The 21,629-nt window shown below is 57.9% G+C and overlaps 1 protein-coding gene across 3 annotated transcripts in view; it reads right to left on the bottom strand.

The window, feature by feature from the left end:
• RAB11FIP3 (RAB11 family interacting protein 3) overlaps positions 1 to 21,629 on the bottom strand; it is a 59,638-nt gene that overhangs the window by 22,156 nt on the left and 15,853 nt on the right. The window contains exons 1-3 of one of the 3 annotated variants that reach the window (XM_069571081.1): positions 14,200 to 14,294; positions 11,739 to 11,832; positions 5,648 to 5,739 (exon numbers count right to left, since the gene is read on the bottom strand). Coding sequence is in view for 2 of the 3 variants with exons in the window: in XM_069571077.1 (XP_069427178.1) it covers positions 5,648 to 5,739; positions 11,739 to 11,832 (186 nt within the window). In the remaining variant the exon portion in view is untranslated. Of the gene's footprint in view, positions 1 to 876; positions 1,223 to 5,647; positions 5,740 to 11,738; positions 11,833 to 14,199; positions 14,295 to 21,629 lie in introns of those variants that run through there. The other 2 variants (XM_069571077.1, XM_069571079.1) reach the window with 2 other exon arrangements.

Below are 21,629 nucleotides of genomic sequence, written 5' to 3'. Positions count from 1 at the left end.
CTCACCGCCCGGGTCCGAGGGACAGCTGCCCGGGGCCCTCCTCACCCCCCACTCGCCCTCGACAAGAAGCAGGTGGGCCCACACACCTGAGACACAGGCTTCCCGCAGGGACAGAGTGTGACTCAAGGCCGCACCCCAGCAGAGGCTCCTCTGGGCAGCAGGGCCCCGGTCCTCACGGGCAGCTGGGTGCGCAGAAGCGGGGTGGGCCTGATGTGCAGGTCTGACCTCCCCTGCGGTCATGGCTGCAGCCTGAGTGAGCCTTCCTGCTGGGGCTCGGCAGGACAGCTCAGGATGGAAGTCACCCCCCTCCCCTGCCGGCACAGGAAGACCAGGCAAGCGCTAATCCCAGCTGCCAGACAGAGAGGAGCACTCGCCCACCTTCCACGCTCCTTCCCCCAGCAGGACCGGCCCCCAGGGCCCAGAGCAGCCCACAGGCAGGAGGCCCTGGGGCTCCCGAAGGACCCCAGGCAAAGTCTGAGTTGGGCTGAGAGGGTCTCCCCCTGAGTCAGGCTGCCCTGAATAAGCGTCACAAGCCGGATGTTTTCCAGGGAGGGCTGGTGAAGCTGCCCTTAGACAGCAGCAGCTGTGTGGGGCGGCCTGCAGGAGCACAGAGGGGCTCTGAGCCCTGGCCCCGCAGCCCTGGTGCCACCAGATGGGCCTCAGGATGAGTTCAAGGAAATCCCAGTACACCTGAGAACGCTTGGCTGTTTCCTCAACAAGTAACAAAACGTGGTGGGCAGGGAGCTTGCACGCACCGCCCCCAGCAAGGAGCTCCGGGGCGGCCAGGCCTGCCCGAGGCCCTGCCGTCCGGCCACAGTCCCTCTGAGGGGAATCGGCAGCCGGGCCGATCGTGGCCGGGGCCCTGCCTTCTCTTACCCTCAGACTCCCGCCCGGCCGGCCGGCTCCACACAGCAGCTCCAGGAAGGGCGTGTGTGCAGACGGCCTTCCCATGGAACTGGGCGCCGGCACTCTGTCCAGCCGGCCGGCAGCTCCAGCAGCCTCCTACTGGCCGGGCGTGCGGAGGTTCTGTCTGTCCACCTGAAGGTCCATCACAGCCTCAGCAGTTGTTTAACCCGCTCCCAGGCAGGCTCCATTAAACCTGCTCCGCTGGCTGGCAAGGGGGCAAAGTTCACGAAACGCTTGCTGAGCTTTTAACAAACATTTCTCAAAACAGAGAGGCTTTTGTTCTTGCTCTTCTAGCCCTTCTGATAAGAGTTTGCACAAAAAGCCTATTTCCCCATCTTCTTATAAGGCTGGGAGTGGGAGGAGGATGGAGCCAGAGAAGGCACAGCGGAGCCCACTCCTATCCTCCCGTTCTCAACGCCAGTCCAGATAGGGGCCCAGCCCCTCCTGCGCCCCCTCCTGCAGGCGGGGTCCTCCACCACTGCCAGCTGCTCTCTGCCTCAAGGGCTCAAATTCACACCCAGAGCCGCCTTCTCCGTCACAGAACTTCAGCGACAACCTGCACTCACCCCCCACCCCTTCTTAGAAACTCCACATCAGAAACTTTCTTCTGAGGAATTCTCTGGGGGCACTTTCACTGTCAAGGACGAAGCTTCAAATCCTGCTTGGGGAACTATTACTAAGATCCCGCAAGCCACATGGGAAGGCAAAAAACAAAAACAAAGAGCTCCTGGGAGCTCTGCTACAAGCTGAGGCCACAGGGGCGCTTGGGGAAACGCTGGGAGCCACGGACCCCCGTCACTGGCAGGAAAGGCCCTGGGAGGAGCCCTCGATGTTACACACAGGGCACCCCTGACCAGCACTGCTGGATCCCACCAGAAAATCAACAAAAGGCAGGGGGTCTCCAAATGTGGTACTGGATGTAATACACATCATCTTCACTCATATTCTTACAGGATTTATTATGCTTACATGATTCAAAAGTTTAGGGGGAAAAAAAAAACCCAGCTCTCTACAAGTCTCTGCTGCTGCTACTGCTGCTAAGTCGCTTCAGTCATGTCCGACTTGGTGCGATCCCATAGACGGCAGCCCATTAGGCTCTCCCGGCCCTGGGATTCTCCAGGCAAGGACACTGGAGTGGGGTGCATTTTCCTTCTCCAATGCATGAAAGTGAAAAGTGAAAGTGAAGTCGCTCAGTCGTGTCTGACTCTTAGCGACCCCATGGACTGCAGCCCACCAGGCTCCTCCGTCCATGGGATTTTCCAGGCAAGAATACTGGAGTGGGTTGCTATTGCCTTCTCCGCTACAAGTCTCTATATAGCACCTAATTCCACTCCTCTCAAAACCACATCTAAAACCTTAGAAAGCAAAAAACACATGGAGGAACCTTTAAGGACCGAAGCTGTAGATTCAACCAAGTCTATGAAATCATGAAAGAGCAAAACTATGGAGACAGTCAGTACAAGTTCAGAGGCCTGGGTGCTGGTGGGAGAAAGGGACGAACCTGGGGGGCAGGGAAGATTCTTAAAGCAGTGAAACTACAACTATTAACACCCACAGATCCTGCACTGCCAACATGGAGCCCGGAGGGAACCCTGTGCTTCGCCGGTAACAATGTATCCATACCGGCTCCCTTCACAACAAGTGGGAGATGTTCATTGGCAGGGACACTGTGTGTGTGGAGGGGGTGGGGGTGGAGGGGGGTGAACTGGGAACTCCCTGTACAATCTGCTTCCTCTTCTGTAAACCTAAAACTGCTAGAAAAAAAATGAAGCGTATTATTTCTTTTGAAACAATAACAAAAACTTAAAATATTCCCTCCTTGTTGAAAACAAATTACGATGTAAACACCTGAGCAGCAGTCCTGCTGCATTTTGTCAGGTTCCCCCCCACCTTCTGAAGGTGACGGGCCCAAGGCGGGGCTGGCATGCCCAGAGTCAAAGCATCAACCACAGAGGGAGGGGCACCTGTGGGCTGCAAGGGGCCCACCGTGCGGAGAAAAGGGGGCCGGGAGCCGGACAACTCTCCAAGCCTGCTCCATCAGGCTCCGGGAGGCAGCCCCAGTGTTGACGCCTCTCACAATCTGGATCACAGGAGTCACTCTAGTTCCCCGGGGCATCCTATTTCCATAAACCAGAGGCTTGGAGCAACAGGAATGTATTCTCCCGTAGATCCGGAGGCAGAAGTTGGAAGCGAAGCTGTCGGCAGGGCTGCATCCCTCCTGCGGCTCCTGCGGAGGCCAGGTTCCTCCAGCTCTGCCCCGTCTTCACACTGCCTTCTTCCAGTGCTCCCTCTCCCCTTCTCTTCCAGTGCTCCCTCTCCCCTTCTCTTCCAAAGACCCTGGTCACCGGAGTCACGGCCCACCCCACCCAGCATAGCGAGCTCTGCAAAGATCTCGTCTCCAAATACGGTCACTTTCACGGCTTCCGTTGGACTTTTGGGGGCTACGATTCAACCCATGATGCCCACGTACAAATAAAATACAAAGAATCAACAGAACACTCTTAACTGAGATACCGGAGAAGAACAGAATGGAAGACACTGATGGCAAAGCATGCTCTGGGGTGTCAACAGGCAGGAGAGGTCAGCTGCTGGCCGCCCAGGTAAGCGAGGAGACCAGGGTTCCCTGGACGCTCAACGACAAGCAGCCTCTCCCAGCCCGAGCTGCTGAGCTGGGAGGCTCCAGGTGTGTCGGTCTTCCAGAGCCTTCCCCGACTCGCCGCCCCAGGGCCCAGGGCTGAGGGTGGGCTGGACAGCTGACATGTCCGGGCCTGCACACCCGCCCTGCCCGACCACGCCGCCCCTCACAGCACGCACTCATGCCCACGGGCACCTGGTCCCCATGCAGCAGGGCTGGCCCGGCACCCCCAGTCACAGCCAGAACGAAGGCACCACTCGCTACAGAATGGGGACGCACGGTGGGCGGTTCCTGTCTTCAGGGGCTCAGGCCCAGCTGGGGCTCTGGGACAGAGCTGTGAGAGGTGAACAGCTGCGGGTGACCCGGAGGCCTGGGCTGGCAGGAAGTGAACCTGTGCCATTGAGGGCCAGTTTCTCAGAGCAGGGAAACAAGATGCCAAGACTCCTTGGAGGGCAGGGGTCCTGTGGGCTGTCAGCACTCCGAGGGGCTCTCACTTGCCAAGGAGCCAACGCCCAGAGGGTCAGGGCATAGCCTCAGGCCCACCCTCTCCCCACACCCCACCCCAGGCAACAGCAGGCTGAGGGGCTGCCACAGCTGTGTTTTTTAAAAAGGAAATTCCTCGGGAATTCCCTGGTGGTCCAGTGGTTAAGACTCCAGGCTTCTGATGCAGGGGGCATGGGTTCGACCCCTGGTAGAGGAACAAAGGTTCCCACGTGCCGTGTGACCAAAACAGAAAAAAACTGCAGATGGAGCCACCGGGGCCCTCCCAGCCTCTGCCCCCACCGCCCCGGTGATGAAGCTGTCTGGGTCTCCTCCGTGGCTCCGCTTACACACCTTCTCCCCACGGTGCACGTGTGCTCAGCTGCTCACTCGTGTCCGACTCTGTGACCCCGTGGACTACAGCCAGTCAGGCTCTCCCGCCCATGGGACTCTCCAGGCAAGAACACTGGAGGGGGTTGTCATTTCCTTCTCCAGGGGATCTTTCCGACTCAGGAGTCAAACCCGAGTCTCTACTAATTCAGTTCAGTTCAGTTCAGTTCAGTCGCTCAGTCGTGTCCGACTCTTTGCGACCCCATGAATCACAGCATGCCAGGCCTCCCTGTCCATCACCAACTCCCAGAGTTCACCCAAACTCACGTCCATCGAGTCGGTCATGCCATCCAGCCATCTCATCCTCGGTCGTCTCCTTCTCCTCCTGTCCCCAATCCCTCCCAGCATCAGAGTCTTTTCCAATGAGTCAACTCTTCGCATGAGGTGGCCAAAGTACTGGAGTTTCAGCTTTAGCATCATTCCTTCCAAAGAAATCCCAGGGCTGATCTCCTTCAGAATGGACTGGTTGGATCTCCTTGCAGTCCAAGGGACTCTCAAGAGTCTTCTCCAACACCACAGTTCAAAGGCATCAATTCTTCGGCGCTCAGCCTTCTTCACAGTCCAACTCTCACATCCATACATGACCACAGGAAAAACCATAGCCTTGACTAGACAGACCTTAGTTGGCAAAGTAATGTCTCTGCTTTTGAATATGCTACCTAGGTTGATCATAACTTTTCTTCCAAGGAGTAAGCGTCTTTTAATTTCATGGCCGCAATCACCATCTGCAGTGATTCTGGAGCCCCAAAATATAAAGTCTAACACTGTTTCCACTGTTTCTCCATCTATTTCCCATGAAGTGATGAGACCGGATGCCAGATACAGCGAATGCTGCATTGGCAGGTAGATTCTTTCCCACTGAGCCCTCTTGGGGGCAGGGGCTGAAGGCAGCAAGGGGTAAGTCAAGCATCCCCAGGCCCATTTTCTGGGTCTAGGGACATTTTTGATAAAACAAGGCCCTCACCATACATCCTGGTGGCCTGGCAGAAGGGCCCAGCAATGACACAGGAGAGCCTGCCCCTGCTGACCCCAGGCCCCAGAGGCCCTCCTGCCATCAGCCTCGGGTGCAAAGCATGGAGAGCAGACTCCTGCCGACCACTGGGCAGTCACAGTGCCCCCTGCCTGCCCTGCACGGCGCTCCCCAGGGACCAGCGAGTGACGCAGGGTTTAGGGTGCACGAGGAGGGCGCGCGTGTCCATCAGACTCCCTCTCGGCTCTCCCAGGAAAACCACTTGCCTCAAAGGTCACAAAGTCATCGAACTCCTCAGGGCAGGCAGGCAGCTCCTCGTCAGGGGCGGGTGTGACACCGCACAGCGGGCTGTCAGGATCTGCGGGAGAGAGGAGACGGTTCAGCGGCAGCCCCGGGCACCCCCGAGCTGTCACAAGGAAGGGCACACGGGGCGGACACGGGAGAGAGGAGACGGCTCAGCGACGGCCCCAGGCCCCTCCACGGTGTCACAAGGAAGGGCACACGGGGCGGACACGGGAGAGAGGAGACGGCTCAGTGACGGCCCCGGGCCCCTCCACGGTGTCAGGGACGGGCACACGGGGCAGGCACGGGAGAGAGGAGACGGCTCAGCGACGGCACCGGGCCCCTCCACGGTGTCAGGGACGGGCACACGGGGCGGGCACGGGAGAGAGGAGACGGCTCAGCGACGGCCCCGGGCCCCTCCACGGTGTCACAAGGACGAGCACACAGGGCGGGCACGGGTGGGGCCAGCGTGGCCGTGGGAGGTGTGGGCAGGTGGCTACAGGCAGTGTGGCCCCTGGAGCCTCGGCTTCATGCCAGCTCTGGGGGGCCCGAATGGCAAGAGGGTCCTCCCTCACAGAGTTGCTGTGCTGTAAGGGGAAGGCGGAGGACACAGAGCTCTGCGGCGCTCTCCAGCTCGAGAAGGAACAAGGTGCCAGGCTCCTTTTTCATTAGTTCGTTTATTTACTTATTTATTTTAGCTGCACCATGTGGCTTTGGGAGCTCAGGTCCCCAATCAGGGAGCGAACCTGGGCCCTCGGCACCGAGAGTACAGGGTCCTACCCGTGGGACCACCAGTGAAGTCCCGGATGCCGTATTTTCAAGAACCTATCTGGCGAGGGTCGGGTCAGGAGATAACGTCTGTCCAGCATGCCAGATTCGCACGGCTTTCATTTCTCCCCTTTTTTTACTTTATCGTCTACAACATGTTTTATTTTATAATGAGTCTCGAGAAAACTCCATCACATCACGCTGGGTTACACTGATGTCAGCAGAGACCCCACTTCTCAGACAGGACCCCACAGCTGCAACCCTCCTGAAGGAAATGCCCTGCCCCCTGCCCCCAACCTCTGAGGAGCCCGAGCCCGTTCCAAGGAGCAGGCATGATGCCCTTGTTTCTGCAGCCGCCCTGCAGAGACACCCCGACATCACGACAAACATCCACCTGGTCTTCTTCCCCGTCATGGCACAGAGCCCCGAGAACCCGGGATTTCCTGAGTGGAGGGTGAGAGGAGCTTCTTTTGTGCATAACAAGCCCCTTCAACCTCACCTGGGTTCACACCAGTCAGGTGACTCTCAGAGGACGGGGGCTGGTTGCCAGGGGACCCTACACCCCACCCCTGACCTCTGACCTCCTGGGACAAGGAGGGAGTGGAGACACAGGTAGTCTCCCAAGATCAAGGGCTAACCAGCCCCACCCATGGAATGGAGCCTCCACGCACACCCCGGACGGAGGGGGTCAGGGAGTCTGGGCCGGGGGCGCCCGCAGGAGTCGGGAGGGTGGCACGGCCCAGGCGCCCCCACGCCAGGCCCTGCCCCGTGGACCCAGCGCCCCGCTGCTCACAGATCAACAGGGGCCGGGCAGCAAAGCGCCTGCCGGGGCTCTGGCCGTTCTAGCAAGCATCAGGCCCGGGATGGGCTGTAGGGACTCGGGCCTGCGGTCAGGCCAGGGGCAAGGCAGGGCCACCAGCACCCGCAGGGGCCTGTGCTCACTCTGGGTGGTGGCTATCGGAGAGCTGCTCCTGAGGAAAACCCATATGCAGGGCGTCCAAGCTGTGAGCACAACACAGGTGCCAGCAGTAACTGTCTACACATGCCAGTCCCATGCTGAGTGTACCACATCAGCCGGACACCCCAAGGCCGACCGCACCAGCCAGCCCCCAACGTGCACGCGCAAGGACGCTGGGACGTCAGCTCCAGCCTCCCGGGTCAGGGACGCTCTTCTCCAGCATCTGGACCTAAGTCATCAGCCCCCAGCCAGGCTCTGAGGTCCGCAGCCTGGGGTCGCGGGACCACCTGGGGAGGGGCCCTTGGCACAGAGCAGAGGCAGGACCACGGTGCTGCCCTGCTTCTGCAGAGCCCTCAGGCCGAGTGGAACAGTCACGCTCCCCTCAATGGCCTGGCAGAGCCGAGCGTCTACAGGTCCAGTCACTGAGGCATCCCCGCCAACTCAAGGCCCAGCACCCGCAGGGCTCCCGTCAGAAGAACCGAGGCATGCCCGCTGCTGCTGCTTGTGGCGTCTTCCCAAGAGAGTCACCAGCTGCGGCGGCACCTCGGAGCATGGCAGGCTGGACCCAGGCCCCGCGCTGGCTGGCCTCCAGCCCCGGGGCCCCGTGTGGAGGCCTGGTCTCCAGAGCAAGTGACCAGCGGCAAAACCACGGCGAGAGGGTTTCCATGGACCGGGGAGGGAGAGGACGGCTTCCCAGCGCAAAGCTGGCAAAGGCTAGGCTGACACTGCCTGTCTTCCCACTTTCAAATGTTAAGTCTTGCTTGCACTTTCGAAAACCAAACAGAGGACCTAAAGCTTTCAGAACAGAGCCAGTCATGAAGCCGCAGTGGGCGTGGACTCAGATCCCAGAGACAGGAGCTGACCCCGAGATGGAGGGGATGTGAACGCAGTGGAGCTTCTACAAGCTGGATGGGAACTCAGTATGGTTCTTTATCAGTTTTCTCTATAGAACTAAGACAAGTCTCCATCAGAGCCTGGCAGGGGACGAGCTGGAGCAGTGGCCCATTTGGAACACCCTCCTCAGTCTCGTTCTATTCCTGAAACGAGGCCTATGGCGAGGACAGCAAACTCCTGTGCTTTTCTGCAAAACTGGGTCAGTACGCGGAGTCAGCGCTCCGTGCCGCACACAGGCCACACGTCTGACAGACGCGCCCACAGCCGCGGCGGCCCCGGCAAGCGTGCCGGCAGGACGGCCTGGGGTGAACTCTGGCTGGACACAGGCCGGGCGAGCACGCTCCCCGTCTCCCTGTGAGTTAACAATTTCAAAAGTGTCTCTGACCTGCTTTTATTCTATTTTTATTTTCACTCTCCATTCCCAACAAAAGCTAAATGATGACGTCAGATTACCAAAGAAACAAGGGAAAGCAGGGGGAGTTCCTTGGCGGCCCAGTGGATTCTCAACAGTTCTACTGCTGGGACCCAAGTTCAACCCCTGGTCGGGGAACTGAGATCCCACAAGCCACTCAGCCAAACAAACAAAGGAAGAGCAGGGCCCATAGCCTGACCCGCCCAGCAGGTCCCCACAGGCAGGGACAGCGTCCCCACCAGCGCGTCCCCTGGAGGCCTGGCCCCGGCCCGCTCTGGGAGCTGAGGCGCTGGCGGCTCCCACACCTCCTGAACAGCCGGGACCACTCTGGCCCCTCCCGCCCGGTCACGGGTCTTCCAGGAGCACATTCAGACTCCTGAGGTCCAGGGTGGGGGCCTCCCAGGTCACGAGGCCCCAGGAATTCCTACAGCAGAACTTGCTCCCTTTCTTGTCACCCGTGGGCCATCAAAGCAGAGCAACAGAATCGTGGACAGGGCTCAGAGAGAGCCACACAGAAGGCCCGGCACTGTCGCTTGCTGGCCACTGTTCCGGGCTCCTCCCTGCCCACGCAGCGGAAGCCCCAGCTGGAAGGCGTGGAGACGCCAAGCTCCTCCCAGCCCCTTTGCCCCTTGGCCCAGGGAACCACGACGCATCACCCCTCTGTCGGTAAATCACGGGACGCGTCCCGCCCACAGGCGGGGCCAGTGCCCGGTAGTCAGTGGCTGCTCCTCGGTCACCCACAGTGGGCCCGAGGAGTGGACTGACCTGCCACCCGAGGCTGGGAGATGAACCGGGCCACAGGCCGAGAATGGCCAGCGGGTGCTCAGCACGGCCGTGCCCCTCGAGTCTCCCGAGCTCCGGGATGTCTGCCCCGTGCCCACAGGGCAGCGTGGCACTGGTCTCCAGTCGCCTGAGTGCTCAGCTCTTTGATCACTGCGACTGCACACACGCTGGCCCCGCGGGCTGAGCCCCTCCAGAAGCACGCTTCCCGTTGGTTTTCCTGGTGTCCCGGGCTTGACCACATGCTCCCACCGCCTTCCCACCCCCAGACCCTCAGACAGCTGCAAAAGCCTCTCCCGTGACCCACCAGTCCTGGGGCCGACTCCCGTCACCTTCAACTTACAGCCAATAAGAAGCTGCTGGGGACAAACACCAACAGGACCACCACCCTCTAGGACACGTGACCTCCCCACTGATCCCAGGACCCCAGGGACCAAGCCCAACCGGCAGCTGCAGCCCTGTACACAGAGACCCCCTGACCCCGCGTGGAGGGCTCCAACGAGGGGTACGCGTGAATCTGGGCACACAGCACAGGTCCCAGAGCCCTGACAACGCATCCACACACAGACTTGGACCTGACGTCACTAGGAGGTTCATTTATCAGGACCCCACACTGCAGAGACTGTTGTCCATCACATGGGGCACTGGGGACAGACTGGTGCCATCGCCTGGGGGGCACTGAGGACAGACTGGTGCCATCGCCTGAGGGGCACTGAGGACAGACTGCTGCCATCGCCTGGGGGGCACCGGGGACAGACTGGTGCCATCGCCTGGGGGGCACTGCAGACAGACTGCTGCCACCGGGGGGCACTGGGGACAGACTGGTGCCATCGCCTGGGGGGCACTGCGGACAGACTGGTGCCATCGCCTGGGGGGCACTGGGGACAGACTGGTGCCATCGGGGGGCACTGGGACAGACTGGTGCCATCGCCTGAGGGGCACTGGGGACAGACTGGTGCCATCGCCTGAGGGGCACTGAGGACAGACTGCTGCCATCGCCTGGGGGGCACCGGGGACAGACTGGTGCCATCGCCTGGGGGGCACTGCGGACAGACTGGTGCCATTGCCTGAGGGGCACTGAGGACAGACTGGTGCCATCGCCTGGGGGGCACCAGGGACAGACTGGTGCCATCTCCTGGGGGGGCACTGGGGACAGACTGGTGCCATCGCCTGGGGGGCACTGCGGACAGACTGGTGCCATTGCCTGAGGGGCACTGAGGACAGACTGGTGCCATCGCCTGGGGGGCACCAGGGACAGACTGGTGCCATCTCCTGGGGGGGCACTGGGGACAGACTGCTGCCATCGCCTGGGGGGCACTGCGGACAGACTGGTGCCATCGGGGGGCACTGGGGACAGACTGGTGCCATCTCCTGAGGGGCACTGGGGACAGACTGGTGCCATCACCTGGGGGGCACTGGGGACAGCCTGCTGCCATCTCCTGGGGGGCACTGGGGACAGCCTGCTGCCATCACCTGGGGGGGCACTGGGGACAGCCTGCTGCCATCGCCTGGGGGTGGTCAGGTAAAGCACACAGCCACACAAGCAAGCGTGGCTCACACTGGGGACCCTGACACGCGGCAGCACCCGCGGGACGCAAGCGTTACAGGTGGTGAACCCGACGCTGCAGCACAGCTGACGGTGTGTTTATGGAAGCCCACAGCGGCCAGGCTGACGTGTGCTGATGGAGACCAGCTGAGTAGGCGAGGCGGGAGGGCAGGGGCTCGGCAGGCTGGCAGAGAGCTGTCCGGGGGCGGGGAAAGCTCTGGACAGGGGTCTACACCCCTTGCACGAGGATGTCACCATTCTCAGCAGGGCTCACTGAAGATCTGGGCACTTCACTAAAGGAGAGTTTGTACCCAAAAGGAGACTGCAAACCACCACCAAACTCTGGATGATGAGACACACAGGACACAGTGACTGAGGGAGTGCATGCTGGTGAACCGACCTAAAACCCATCCCACCGAAACAAAGCGGTGGACGGGGGGCAGGAGGACGTGCGATGCTGCCTGCAGACTGCGGACAGGGGTCGGGGGGTGTTCACTGCGGGTCTTGCAGTGTTTTTGTATGTTTGAAGGTTTCCATAAAGACTTCTGGGGGCAGAGACCCATGTCCAACATCACGGATGAGTAGCTGAGCCACGGAACCCTACAGGGCAGGGCATGAGGGGCAAAGATGGGAGCGGACCTGAAGCTCAGCAGGGGAGCTGGGGCTGGGGGTCGCTCAGCAGCAGGGAGGGAACGAGGAAGTGTGTGGGCAACTCACCTCCATTCCTGATCGCCTCAATCCCCCGGTAAAAGTCTTCGAAGCTGATCACACCGAGCCCACTGGGATCCAAGTACCTCGTGAGGTCCGTCACCTGCAATGGCCAAGTGAGCAGGTTATCCGAGCTGTCACTCTGCATGTGGCCGTCCCCACGTTCAGAGGAGCAGCCAGCTTACGAGGGGCGGCGCTGAGGAGTCGGGCCGTCCGGTCCTCTGACAGGACTGCCAGCCACAGCTCTAGCCAGGGCATGGGCCTCCTCCAGGCAGGCGCCGCCAACAGCACCCAAGACCACGACCCGCCGACCGAGACCCTGCGTGCAGGCCGCCGCCGCACTTCCTGGATGCACTGCCGTCCCGGCATGACTGCAGCCGATCACACAGCAGAGGCCAGCGCCACCACAGGCCTCCCAGCAGACACCTCGGTAAAGGGACCCCAGCAAGCAGACAGCGGACATCAGAAATGACAAAGAAGCCGGACGATGCTCACGTGAAACTCCAGAGAATGGAAGTCTCCTAAAAGAAGGTAAGTTTGTTTCGAAGTATAAATTGGATTTCATCAAAATTTAATACTTTGGCTTTTTAAAACACACTGTTAGACAACACTGCCAATCAACTATCTTCCAAGAAAAATTCATTAGAAAGACACTCGGGCTTTCCTGGTGCTCCAGTGGGTTGAGAATCTAACTTTTAATTCAGGGAACACAAGTTTGATCCCTGGTCCGGCAACTAAGATCCCACGTGCATCGGGGCAACTAAGCCGGAGGGCTGCTGCTAGACAGACATCCACAGGCCACAGTGAGGACCCAGAGCAGCCGAAACAAACAAGACAAAACTACTCAGGAAAAGTTCCCTAGAATTAAAAAATAGCTTTTAACTACATAATTGTTTTCTCCTTGAGATTTTACTTCATTATATTATTATTTTTATCGAAGTTGAGTTACCATGTTTCAGGTGCCTATCGAGAGAATATACTGGGTACCTACAAGTATCAACTCCCAACCCTAAAGGACCTCACCTAAGACTTACTCTGGTATATTTCTTAGACTTTAAAGGAAAAGGGAAGAAACCCTTTGAATATGCAAAAAACGAGTGATTTATACTTTGACCACCTGATGTGAAGAGCCGACTCATTGGAAAAGAGTCCTGATTCTGGGAAAGATTGAAGGCGGGAGGAGAAGGGGATGACAGAGGACGAGATGGCTGGATGGCATCACTAACTCAGTGGACATGAGTTTGAACAAACTCCAGGAGATGGTGAAGGACAGGGAAGACAGGCATGCTGCAGTCCATGGGGTCACAAAGAGCTGGACACAACTTAGTGTCTGAACTGCTGCTGCTAAGTCACTTCAGTCGTGTCCAACCCTGTGCGACCCCATAGATGGCAGCCCACCAGGCTCCCCCGTCCCTGGGATTCTCCAGGCAAGAACACCGGAGTGGGGTGCCATTTCCTTCTCCAGTGCATGTAAGTAAAAAGTGAAAGTGAAGTTGCTCAGTCGTGTCCGACTCTGTGCGATCCCATGGACTGCAGCCCACCAGGCTCCTCCGTCCATGGACTTTCCAGGCAAGAGTACTGGAGTGGGGTGCCACTGCCTTCTCCGAGTGTCTGAACAATCATGATCAAAGCCACACATGCCAATACTACAGGGGGTGACGAGCAAAACCCAACCCAGGGGCCCCGACAAACAGAGGACCCGCTGCCTTCAAGAGGAGACTCACTCTGAGGCTCAGGAGGCACACCGACCACGCGGGCACTTCTCGCATCTGACCTCAAATTTTAAAGAATTTTACTCTCGTTTAAAAATAGTCAGAAACTTGAATATCGACTGATCCAGGACACTGAATACTGACTGAATACTTGATGATGTTAAGGAATGGTGGTTAATCTTCACAGGTAAGACAGTGGTATTTCCGTAATTTCCCCAAGTGCACTGCTTTTTGCTATACACTTACTGCACTATTCTGAGGCTAAGGCACATGTGAGGTTACACCTGGGGTGGGGGCAGGGGCGCGGGCACCAGGGAGGCCCCACACAGCTCTCTCTACTGAACGCTCCCAAATGAAAATAAGAAAGAAAAGAAGACGAGCAAGAAAGAGAGAGGAAAGATGGGGGACGAGAGGGTGGGAAGGCGGAGTTGGTCAGCCAGGGAGAGAGTGGACCTCGGACCACACGGGTGCACCTCAGGGAGGGTGCAGGCCGGGAGGGCATCCGGTGTGCTGAATCCACCCGCCCACGCCACCATAAACACCGCTCTGCGCAGGGCAGGCGGGGGACACTGCCACGTTCGGCCTTCTCCCCGCTGTTGACCTGCAGGGCAGGGACCACCTCGAGCCAACTGAGCTGCAGCCCAGGATCCCCTGCTGTCCCTCCATCACAGGGCCCACGTGTCCCTAAAACGGTGGCTTGGAAGTCCACTCAGCAGGTGACTTCCTGAAACCACAGAGTCTGAGTCCCCACTCAGTACCTCACTCAGGCCTTGATGTCTGGGGAGCGCCTTGCTGGGGGCCTGAAATCCACTCCTGCCAATCTGTCTTTAGGATTCCTAAGAATTTCAACAATGAAAACTGGACACAAAGTACCAAGATTTTCCTTAGGAAATATTAACCAGTGCTTTTAAAACAAATTGTTAATTAGTTACCATGTTAGAATAGCTCCTGTTGAGTTGAAGCAGGCATTTCCTGAAGTCCACTTTATTTTTCTGCAAAATCTGGAGGATAAATCAACATCCACGGGGCTGATGATTTAGCGGATGGTTCCAATTCTCCAAGGCCAAAGTACTCCATTTGGAGGTTTCAAGGGAAAAAAACAAAAACAGGCCTGGAAATTAAGAACCTGCCCTTTCTGCACAGAAGAGACAGGAAACCAAGCCCAGCGACACACAGCCCGTCCAAGCCAGCCAGCACCTCCCCGGGCAGACGGCATGGGAAGCCATAGAAGCAGCCACAAGAGAACCCTGCTTTGCAACCAGCTGTAGGCAGACAGACTGGCTCCCACAAGGTTCTTCTAACGTGAGAAATTTACTGGCAGATCACACTGCTTCTGCTACAGCTGTGCAGACATGAGTGCGTGCTAAGTCCCTTCAGTCACGTCCAACTCTGTGCGACCCCGTGGACTGTAGCCCACCAAGCCCCACTGTCCGTGGGATTCTCCAAGAATACTGGAGTGCTGTGCCTGTGAATTGCTGTGCCTGCCTCCAAGGGATCTTCTCCACTCAGGGATTGGACCCGAGTCTCTCGTCTCCTGAATTGGCAGGTGGGCTCTTTACCACATGCCGCCTGGGAAGCCCTGTGCAGACAGAATCTCAGGAGAGGGCACCAGGTCATCTTCCCCACTCACTGCTCCCTCCAGCCACAGAAGCACCGGGAAGCCCCACCCTCTCTCCTGCCCCTCTGGTTACTGCTGTCCCGAATCGTAACACTGACAGAATAGCCGTCTTACCCGAAGCAGCTCAACCTAAACTAACACTGACAACACTCCAGCCTGCAGAAGCAGAATCCTTCCAAGTACACATGGAACATATTTATCAAGACATAAACAAGTTTCAGTCGATTCAGGTCTCAAGACCGTTAGGGGATGTAAATCCCACTGCAACGAGGTCCACGTGTGTCTGAATGGCTAGACCATAAGGTGGCTGCACACGCACACCAAGTGTCTGCAGGGTGTGGAGGAATGCCACCGCGGCTGGAAGATTTCACGGCCAGTTTGGAAAACTCTAGAGATTCCTCAGGTCAGCCTAACTCCTACACACCATCCAGCCATTTCACTTCTAGGTATGCTCAAGAGAAATGAGAACAGATGTACATGAAGGGTTACAGACGCCTGATGGGTGATGGCCCGTGGAGACAGCCCAGACGTCCACCCACTGAGAATGACCGTCTCTCCAGGGGCATCTCCGGAGCAGCTGCGTGCACACAGAGGCTCTCCCCCCTGCCCAGAACGCCTCTGGGCCGCCCAAGTTGCGCCATCCCTGCACCGGGAGGCCACCTGCCTCTGCAGCTGGAGGGGTGACCCTAGATCACCTCTTATGAACCAACTAACCACCCCGGCTTTAAGGGGGAGGGCTTAGAAAATTCTGGAAGGGAAGCATGGTGCCGGTCTCAGGTAGAAAGGTCATTCCTCATGCCCTCGAGAGGCGTCTTCGCATAGACGCGGACGCTGCAGTGTCGCCAGTCGTGGCCGCCGTGGACGCGGGGTGGCCACTCAGCGCCCAGCTGAAACCATCCACCGGCAGCTCCTCCCGACACACTCCAGGACGGGGCCTCAGAAGCTGCTGCCCCTGCAGCTGTCATCACCGAGGCTCTGAGAGCTCGCTGTCCGCCCAGCTCAATACCAAGAAGATCTTCCTGGTGTAGGAGGCAGGGGTCAGGGAGGCCGGGCTCCGGGGCAGGGGTGCCTCCAGCCGCTTCATGGGACGCAGCCGTCCTGACCACATTATATCTGTTAACAGCTTTACAGACATACAATTCACCAACTTAAAGGGTACAATTCAGTGGTTTCTAGTATATCCATAGAGCTGTCTCTGTGTAATTTTAAAGACAATAAAATATTAAAATGCATGTGAGAATACTCGGGAAAACAGTCGAGCTTTTTGCAAACGTGCTGAAAAGATATAACCATTTACAGGAGTAGCAGAGGATACATCTGCTCCTCTCATGCACCCCGTTAATCAGGGTGAAGAGGGGGCGCCGCTGGAAACAAAGGCCTCCCACTCAACCCTGCGTGTCAGCCCCCAGGAGCGGTGCTGTGGACCCCCCAAGAGGTTACCAAAGGGTCCCCCACTTGGCTCTCCTCTGACCAGGGATGACCAGGCCCTGCTCCCGGCCATGTGACGGCAGCATGCCCTCTGGCCTAACCGGCAGCTCTCTGCACAAATCAGAGGGGAGGCGTCATTCCTTACAGGACACCTCTGGACCCCTAACCCAGGCCAAGCCTAAGGCGGGAAAGCAGCAACAGTTACCAGGCGCAGGCGTGAGCAGGCACACAGCCTGGCAGTCACAGGGCTGTGTGGTGGGCAGGACAGACCTGCCTCCCGCCCGCCCGCCGACCCTGCTCTGTCCAGAAGCCCCTGTCTCTGTTCTTCTCCTCCTGATAGTTTATTCTGGGGGTCACTGCCTTCATGTGAAACTAATGCACTCCTGGTGGCACCTCCTGGGTTGTCAGGTTTGCAGGCTGCATTTCGGCCTCCTGTGGCTAAAAAATGGGAATTCCACACCCGCCGGCCCCACCCCAAGTCTAGCCAGGCCCTCTGCAGCATTCACATCCCGGACAATGTCGATATTTCTCGGTGGACAGAGGCGTTTAAATGGCCCCACTGCCTTCCGTACCTAATCTCCCCCCCACTTGGCAGTCTCCTGGGTCCCCTGCCTCCAGCATCTGCACACCTACTGCTACGTCAGATCCCCAGCCCCGCCAGCACCTTGGGTCTCCTCGGGTCCCCTCGCCCGCGCCCTCTGTCTCAGCACCCCTCACCTCAGGGCGGTGCGAGCAGGGTGTGCGGTGTGCCCGGAGCTCCCGCCCTGCACCCTCAGGAGCCTGCCTGCCCTAACACTTTGGAGGCTGTTCTCACCTCCTGCTGTCTGCTGACAGGATGCACCGCGCTGGCTAGACACTTTCCACTCACAGGAAGAGCCTGCCACCTGGAGGCAGTCCGTGTGCCCAGCCTGGTTCCTCAGGTCTAACAACACCAGTCAGTCCCGCAGACCCTTCCCTCTCCCCTCACCTTTCATCTCCTAGTCTCTTTGCCTTTTAAAGAACCTTCTGCCATGTATTCTTGACTTGATCTTCGCTTCTAACTTATTAAAAAAACACTTTTATTCCATTTTTAACTTCGGAGGGTGTGTTCCAGTTCTCTGAATGCGATACCTTATTTAATCTGACAATATAACTAGTGTCATTCCCCAAGTTTTCTTCTGCTCTTTGCACTGACCCTGTTCCCTTCAGGCACCTTCTGCTTTTCTGTTCTTGGTCTCTGAATCCCTGACCACCCATTTATACATAAAAATGGTCACTAAAGAGCCGACAAGCCAGAGTGGCTCACTGGGGGGCCTGACCACAGGTGCCCCGGGCAAAGACCCGGCTCTAGGACCAGACGCTGTGGGGACAGGGTCCTGAGAGGGCTTGGGAATGCGATGCGACAGGCCAGTGCGTTCCCTGTCACAGGCAGCTGGGCCACAGGAAGGAAGCTGCTGAGTGGTGAGGGCCACGTGGCTGGACCTGAGGGTGGCCGCTGGGACCCAAGGCCACTGACTGCCAACTACCTGCCAACAGCCGGGGATCTCAGCCCCAGAGCCACCAGGAACTGGACTGTGCCCACCATGTGAACGAGCATGGCGGAGGACGCTGAGTCCCAGGGCATGGCTGGGCAGAGCCCAGGTGGAGGCCACGGGGCCCGCGGGGTCAAGCCAGCTCACAGAGCGCCTTGGGGCGCTCAGGGATGGCCAGGGTGAGTGAGGGGCTCGTGCCAGGAAGGAGGCCAGCACCCAGGAGCGCTCTGAGCACGGCGGCCGCAGCATTTGCTGGGACAGTGCCGTCTGGCCGCCTGCAGGCTCTGGCTGTGGAAGGGGGTGTCGAGGCTGCGCCCCCACAGTCCCGGCAGAGCCACAGCTGAGCTGGAGACCTGGCGGGACGCTGGATGCGTCCTGACCACAGAGCCAGTCAGGTGCACGGTGGACCAGACGTCAGGTGAGAGAGAGAGGTTCCAGCCCGAGTCACTGGATGGTGGGGACTGTTACTGAGCTGGGGACACCGCGGTGGCATGAGTCTGAGGCGTCCGTCTGACATCCCGGCATGCGCCCAGGCCTAGGAGGTGACCAGGCTAGAGCTGAAGGGGGCTCGTCAGCAAGTGCAGCCTGGAAGGAAGAGGAGGGGGAGCAGCCCTGGCCTCCGGCCCGGGTGAGGACCCGCGGGAGCAGAAGCCGCGCGGCACTTCAGGCTGCGTAGGGCGGCTCAGGTAACACAGGATCACCGAGCCGCGGAACCGGAACCAGTGCAGGGGGGCAGATTCTGTGGCTGCGCCCACACTGACCTGGGAACCGCGGCTTCTCAGAGCCGTCACTTTCCACAGGCATTTCCTGCTCCCGCTCCTCCACCTTCAGGAGGGCAGCGACAGGACGCTCTCACAAGTCTCCAGCTGTGACAGGACCCACACGACAGGAGGGCTCCCAGGTGGCTGAATGGTAAAGAACCTAATGCCAGTGCAGGAGACTTAAAGAGACATGAGTTCGCTCTCTGGGTCAGGAAGATCCAGGAGGAGGGCATGGCAACCCGCTCCAGTATTCTTGCTTGGAGAATCCCATGGACAAAGGAGCCTGGCAGGTTACAGTCCACAGGGTCACAAAGGGTCGGACACGACTAAAGTGACGTAACACGCATGCAGTTCTGCACATCTGTAGCAGAAACAATACGATTTGCTAGTAAATTTCTCCTCTCCCCACACTGCACCCTGCCCCTGCCGCACACTGGGGGTTTCTACCTGAGCCCCCGACTCCTCCAGAAGAACACGTTCCTGGAGAGGTTTCCAGGTGCCCTCGTCCTATGGACCAGGCTGCCCATCCACCATGGAGCCTGTACCCAGCCCAGGATGGTGCACCGCTGGGAGGAAGTGGACAAGTGTCGAGAAGCCAGGCTCTGCTCTGGGGCCCTCGGGTCTCCTGGAAGAACTGTTTCCCTGCAAGAAACCCAGCACAGGGGCCGACGGTCGTGGGGACTCGGGCCTCTGGGCCAGCACCTGACGGGGACAAGGCCTCCAGCACGCACTCCCCAGCCCCAGACCAGCCCAGGAACAGCCATGCCCACGGAGGCTGCGGTTGGGTTTCAGTAGTTCTGTTCTGTTTTGAGATTTGTTTAAACCTAAAAGTGACGCCTAGACTGTGACATGACCGAAGAGAAGTCTTGAGAGGACTGGAAAACTCCAGGAGCTCTAAACTGCTGGCCATTAAGTCTTGGACCTGAGAACAGCTAACTGGAGAACTGGCCTAATGGCCATGGTTGTCACAGTTGTTTTTTTCTAATTATCAAGAGATCATTCGACTGAGTCAGCACAAAATGAAGTTCTTCAGGCTCTCATTCTGTCCGCTATCATCCCGTTCACCTCTGTCTTCATCTTCGGCACTTTGCTCTTTAAACACAGAATGCTAAACCAAAACAAAGACAGCATTTATCCCTTAAACATACAGACTGCTGGGTCCATCTGAAACAAGTTAAGAAGGGCTAATACTGCAAAACAGAAGAACTCTACAGACGTAAACTCATAACGTTTTACAGCTCCACAGGCGCCCACATCACAGGACAGGAAACAGAGGCCGGCCAGCCCTCACTATGACACAGAGGACACACACTCGAAAGACACTTCTGTCACTAACACTTTCGGTAAGAGAAACATCAGGTCAGATATACTCCTAGGGTAAAAATACACTGACACACCACTGTTCCTACATCAGATTGGTGATGCTTGTTTAGAAGATACTGTAAAAAAAAAAAATCTAAAAAACAGTTTAAGCTACATGCACATTTCCCCAGCAATTCCATTCTTAAGACTTTAAACTCAGAGACACAACAAAGACTGCATGGGAAGATTCAGCTAGGAGAAAGCTTTTAACAGCAGGAAAACGAAAACCTAAAATACCAAAGACAGGATTGATCGAATAAGTTTAGGACATTCAATCACATGATCGAAAAGTAGGCACTAAAACCACGTCAGAAGCAAGCCTACTGACACTGAGAGTCCGAGGAAACAGACTGACTTGCGATTGTAAGTTAATTGTGACTCTGGTTTTATTAACATTTCTCTCTCTTACAGAAACGACGATTTAAAGCCTGGAAGGTTGAAATGATTCACAACGCCAGATGGGATTTTTGTTTTCTCCTTTATTTGCATGTTTTCATTTATGTAAATGAACATTATCTCACTACTGCTTTAAGGGCAATACCAACCTGAGAACAGGTTCTTGCTTCACGGGTCACAAATGCAAAGACGCCTCCCATGAGAAAGTTCTCAGCGCAAAAGAGAAAGCCAAATGTTCCTCCAAATGGGGATTAAGCCCCACGAAGCAGTCCTTCTTGCAAAACTCCTCAGAAGGCAGGTTCCTTGAAGGCAGTTTTTAAAAATAAAATCACCAAGAGGAACATGTCTGGTGACTGTGGCTCTTCTCTCCTCACCAGCCAGTGAATCAACGGTGATAAGGACAGACTTTCTCATAAAAGGGCCTTTTGTCTGCTACAGCAAAAAGTCAGTCCTGGATTTTAGTAAAGTAGACCAACCCACTCAGCTTCATTCCAGCTTTAATTCAAGCTGGAATGAAACACAACCGCAAACGAGTGGAAAAAGGAGAGGGGTGAAGGAGGGCGGAGGGGGCAGCCCCTGCCCCAGCCTGAGAGGCAGTGGCGGAGCCCAGGGGGTCCCTCCAGCCCCGCAGAAGCAGCCAGAAGCACAGCCCTGTGCTCCCCCCGCTTCAGCCTCGGCTGCTCCCCGATGGCCCAGCGAGGGGTCTCCTCCCGACTGCCTGGGCGCTATCCCGGGAAAGCAGGGCTGGCCGGGAGGGCCAGGCACTCCTGCAAAGCGCGGGCGGCCGCGGCTCCTCGGCGGACAGTGGGGCCTCCACAAGAAAAAAGAGCGACAAAGACTCCTGGGGGGGAACCGCTTTAATTCAAACTGGGTGCCCCTCAGCACCTCCCTGAGCACCCGTCACTCTGACCCGGCCTGGGCAAGCACACTGGCCAACAGAGGGGCGGGGGCCGGTGGGCCCGGGGGGACGGCGGAGGGATGGGGGCACGGCCAGCCAGCAGCACAGACAAGCCGGGGCTTGGGACACTGCAGAGGGTCACCTGCCAGGGCTGCTCCCACGAGGTGACGCCCCGGACTCATTCCTGGAGCCGGGCTCTGGGACGGGCTTCTAC

This window comes from Ovis canadensis, chromosome 24 (genome assembly GCF_042477335.2).
Source record: "Ovis canadensis isolate MfBH-ARS-UI-01 breed Bighorn chromosome 24, ARS-UI_OviCan_v2, whole genome shotgun sequence".
NCBI lineage: Eukaryota > Metazoa > Chordata > Mammalia > Artiodactyla > Bovidae > Ovis > Ovis canadensis.
This window is presented reverse-complemented; position numbering and strand designations above follow the sequence as displayed.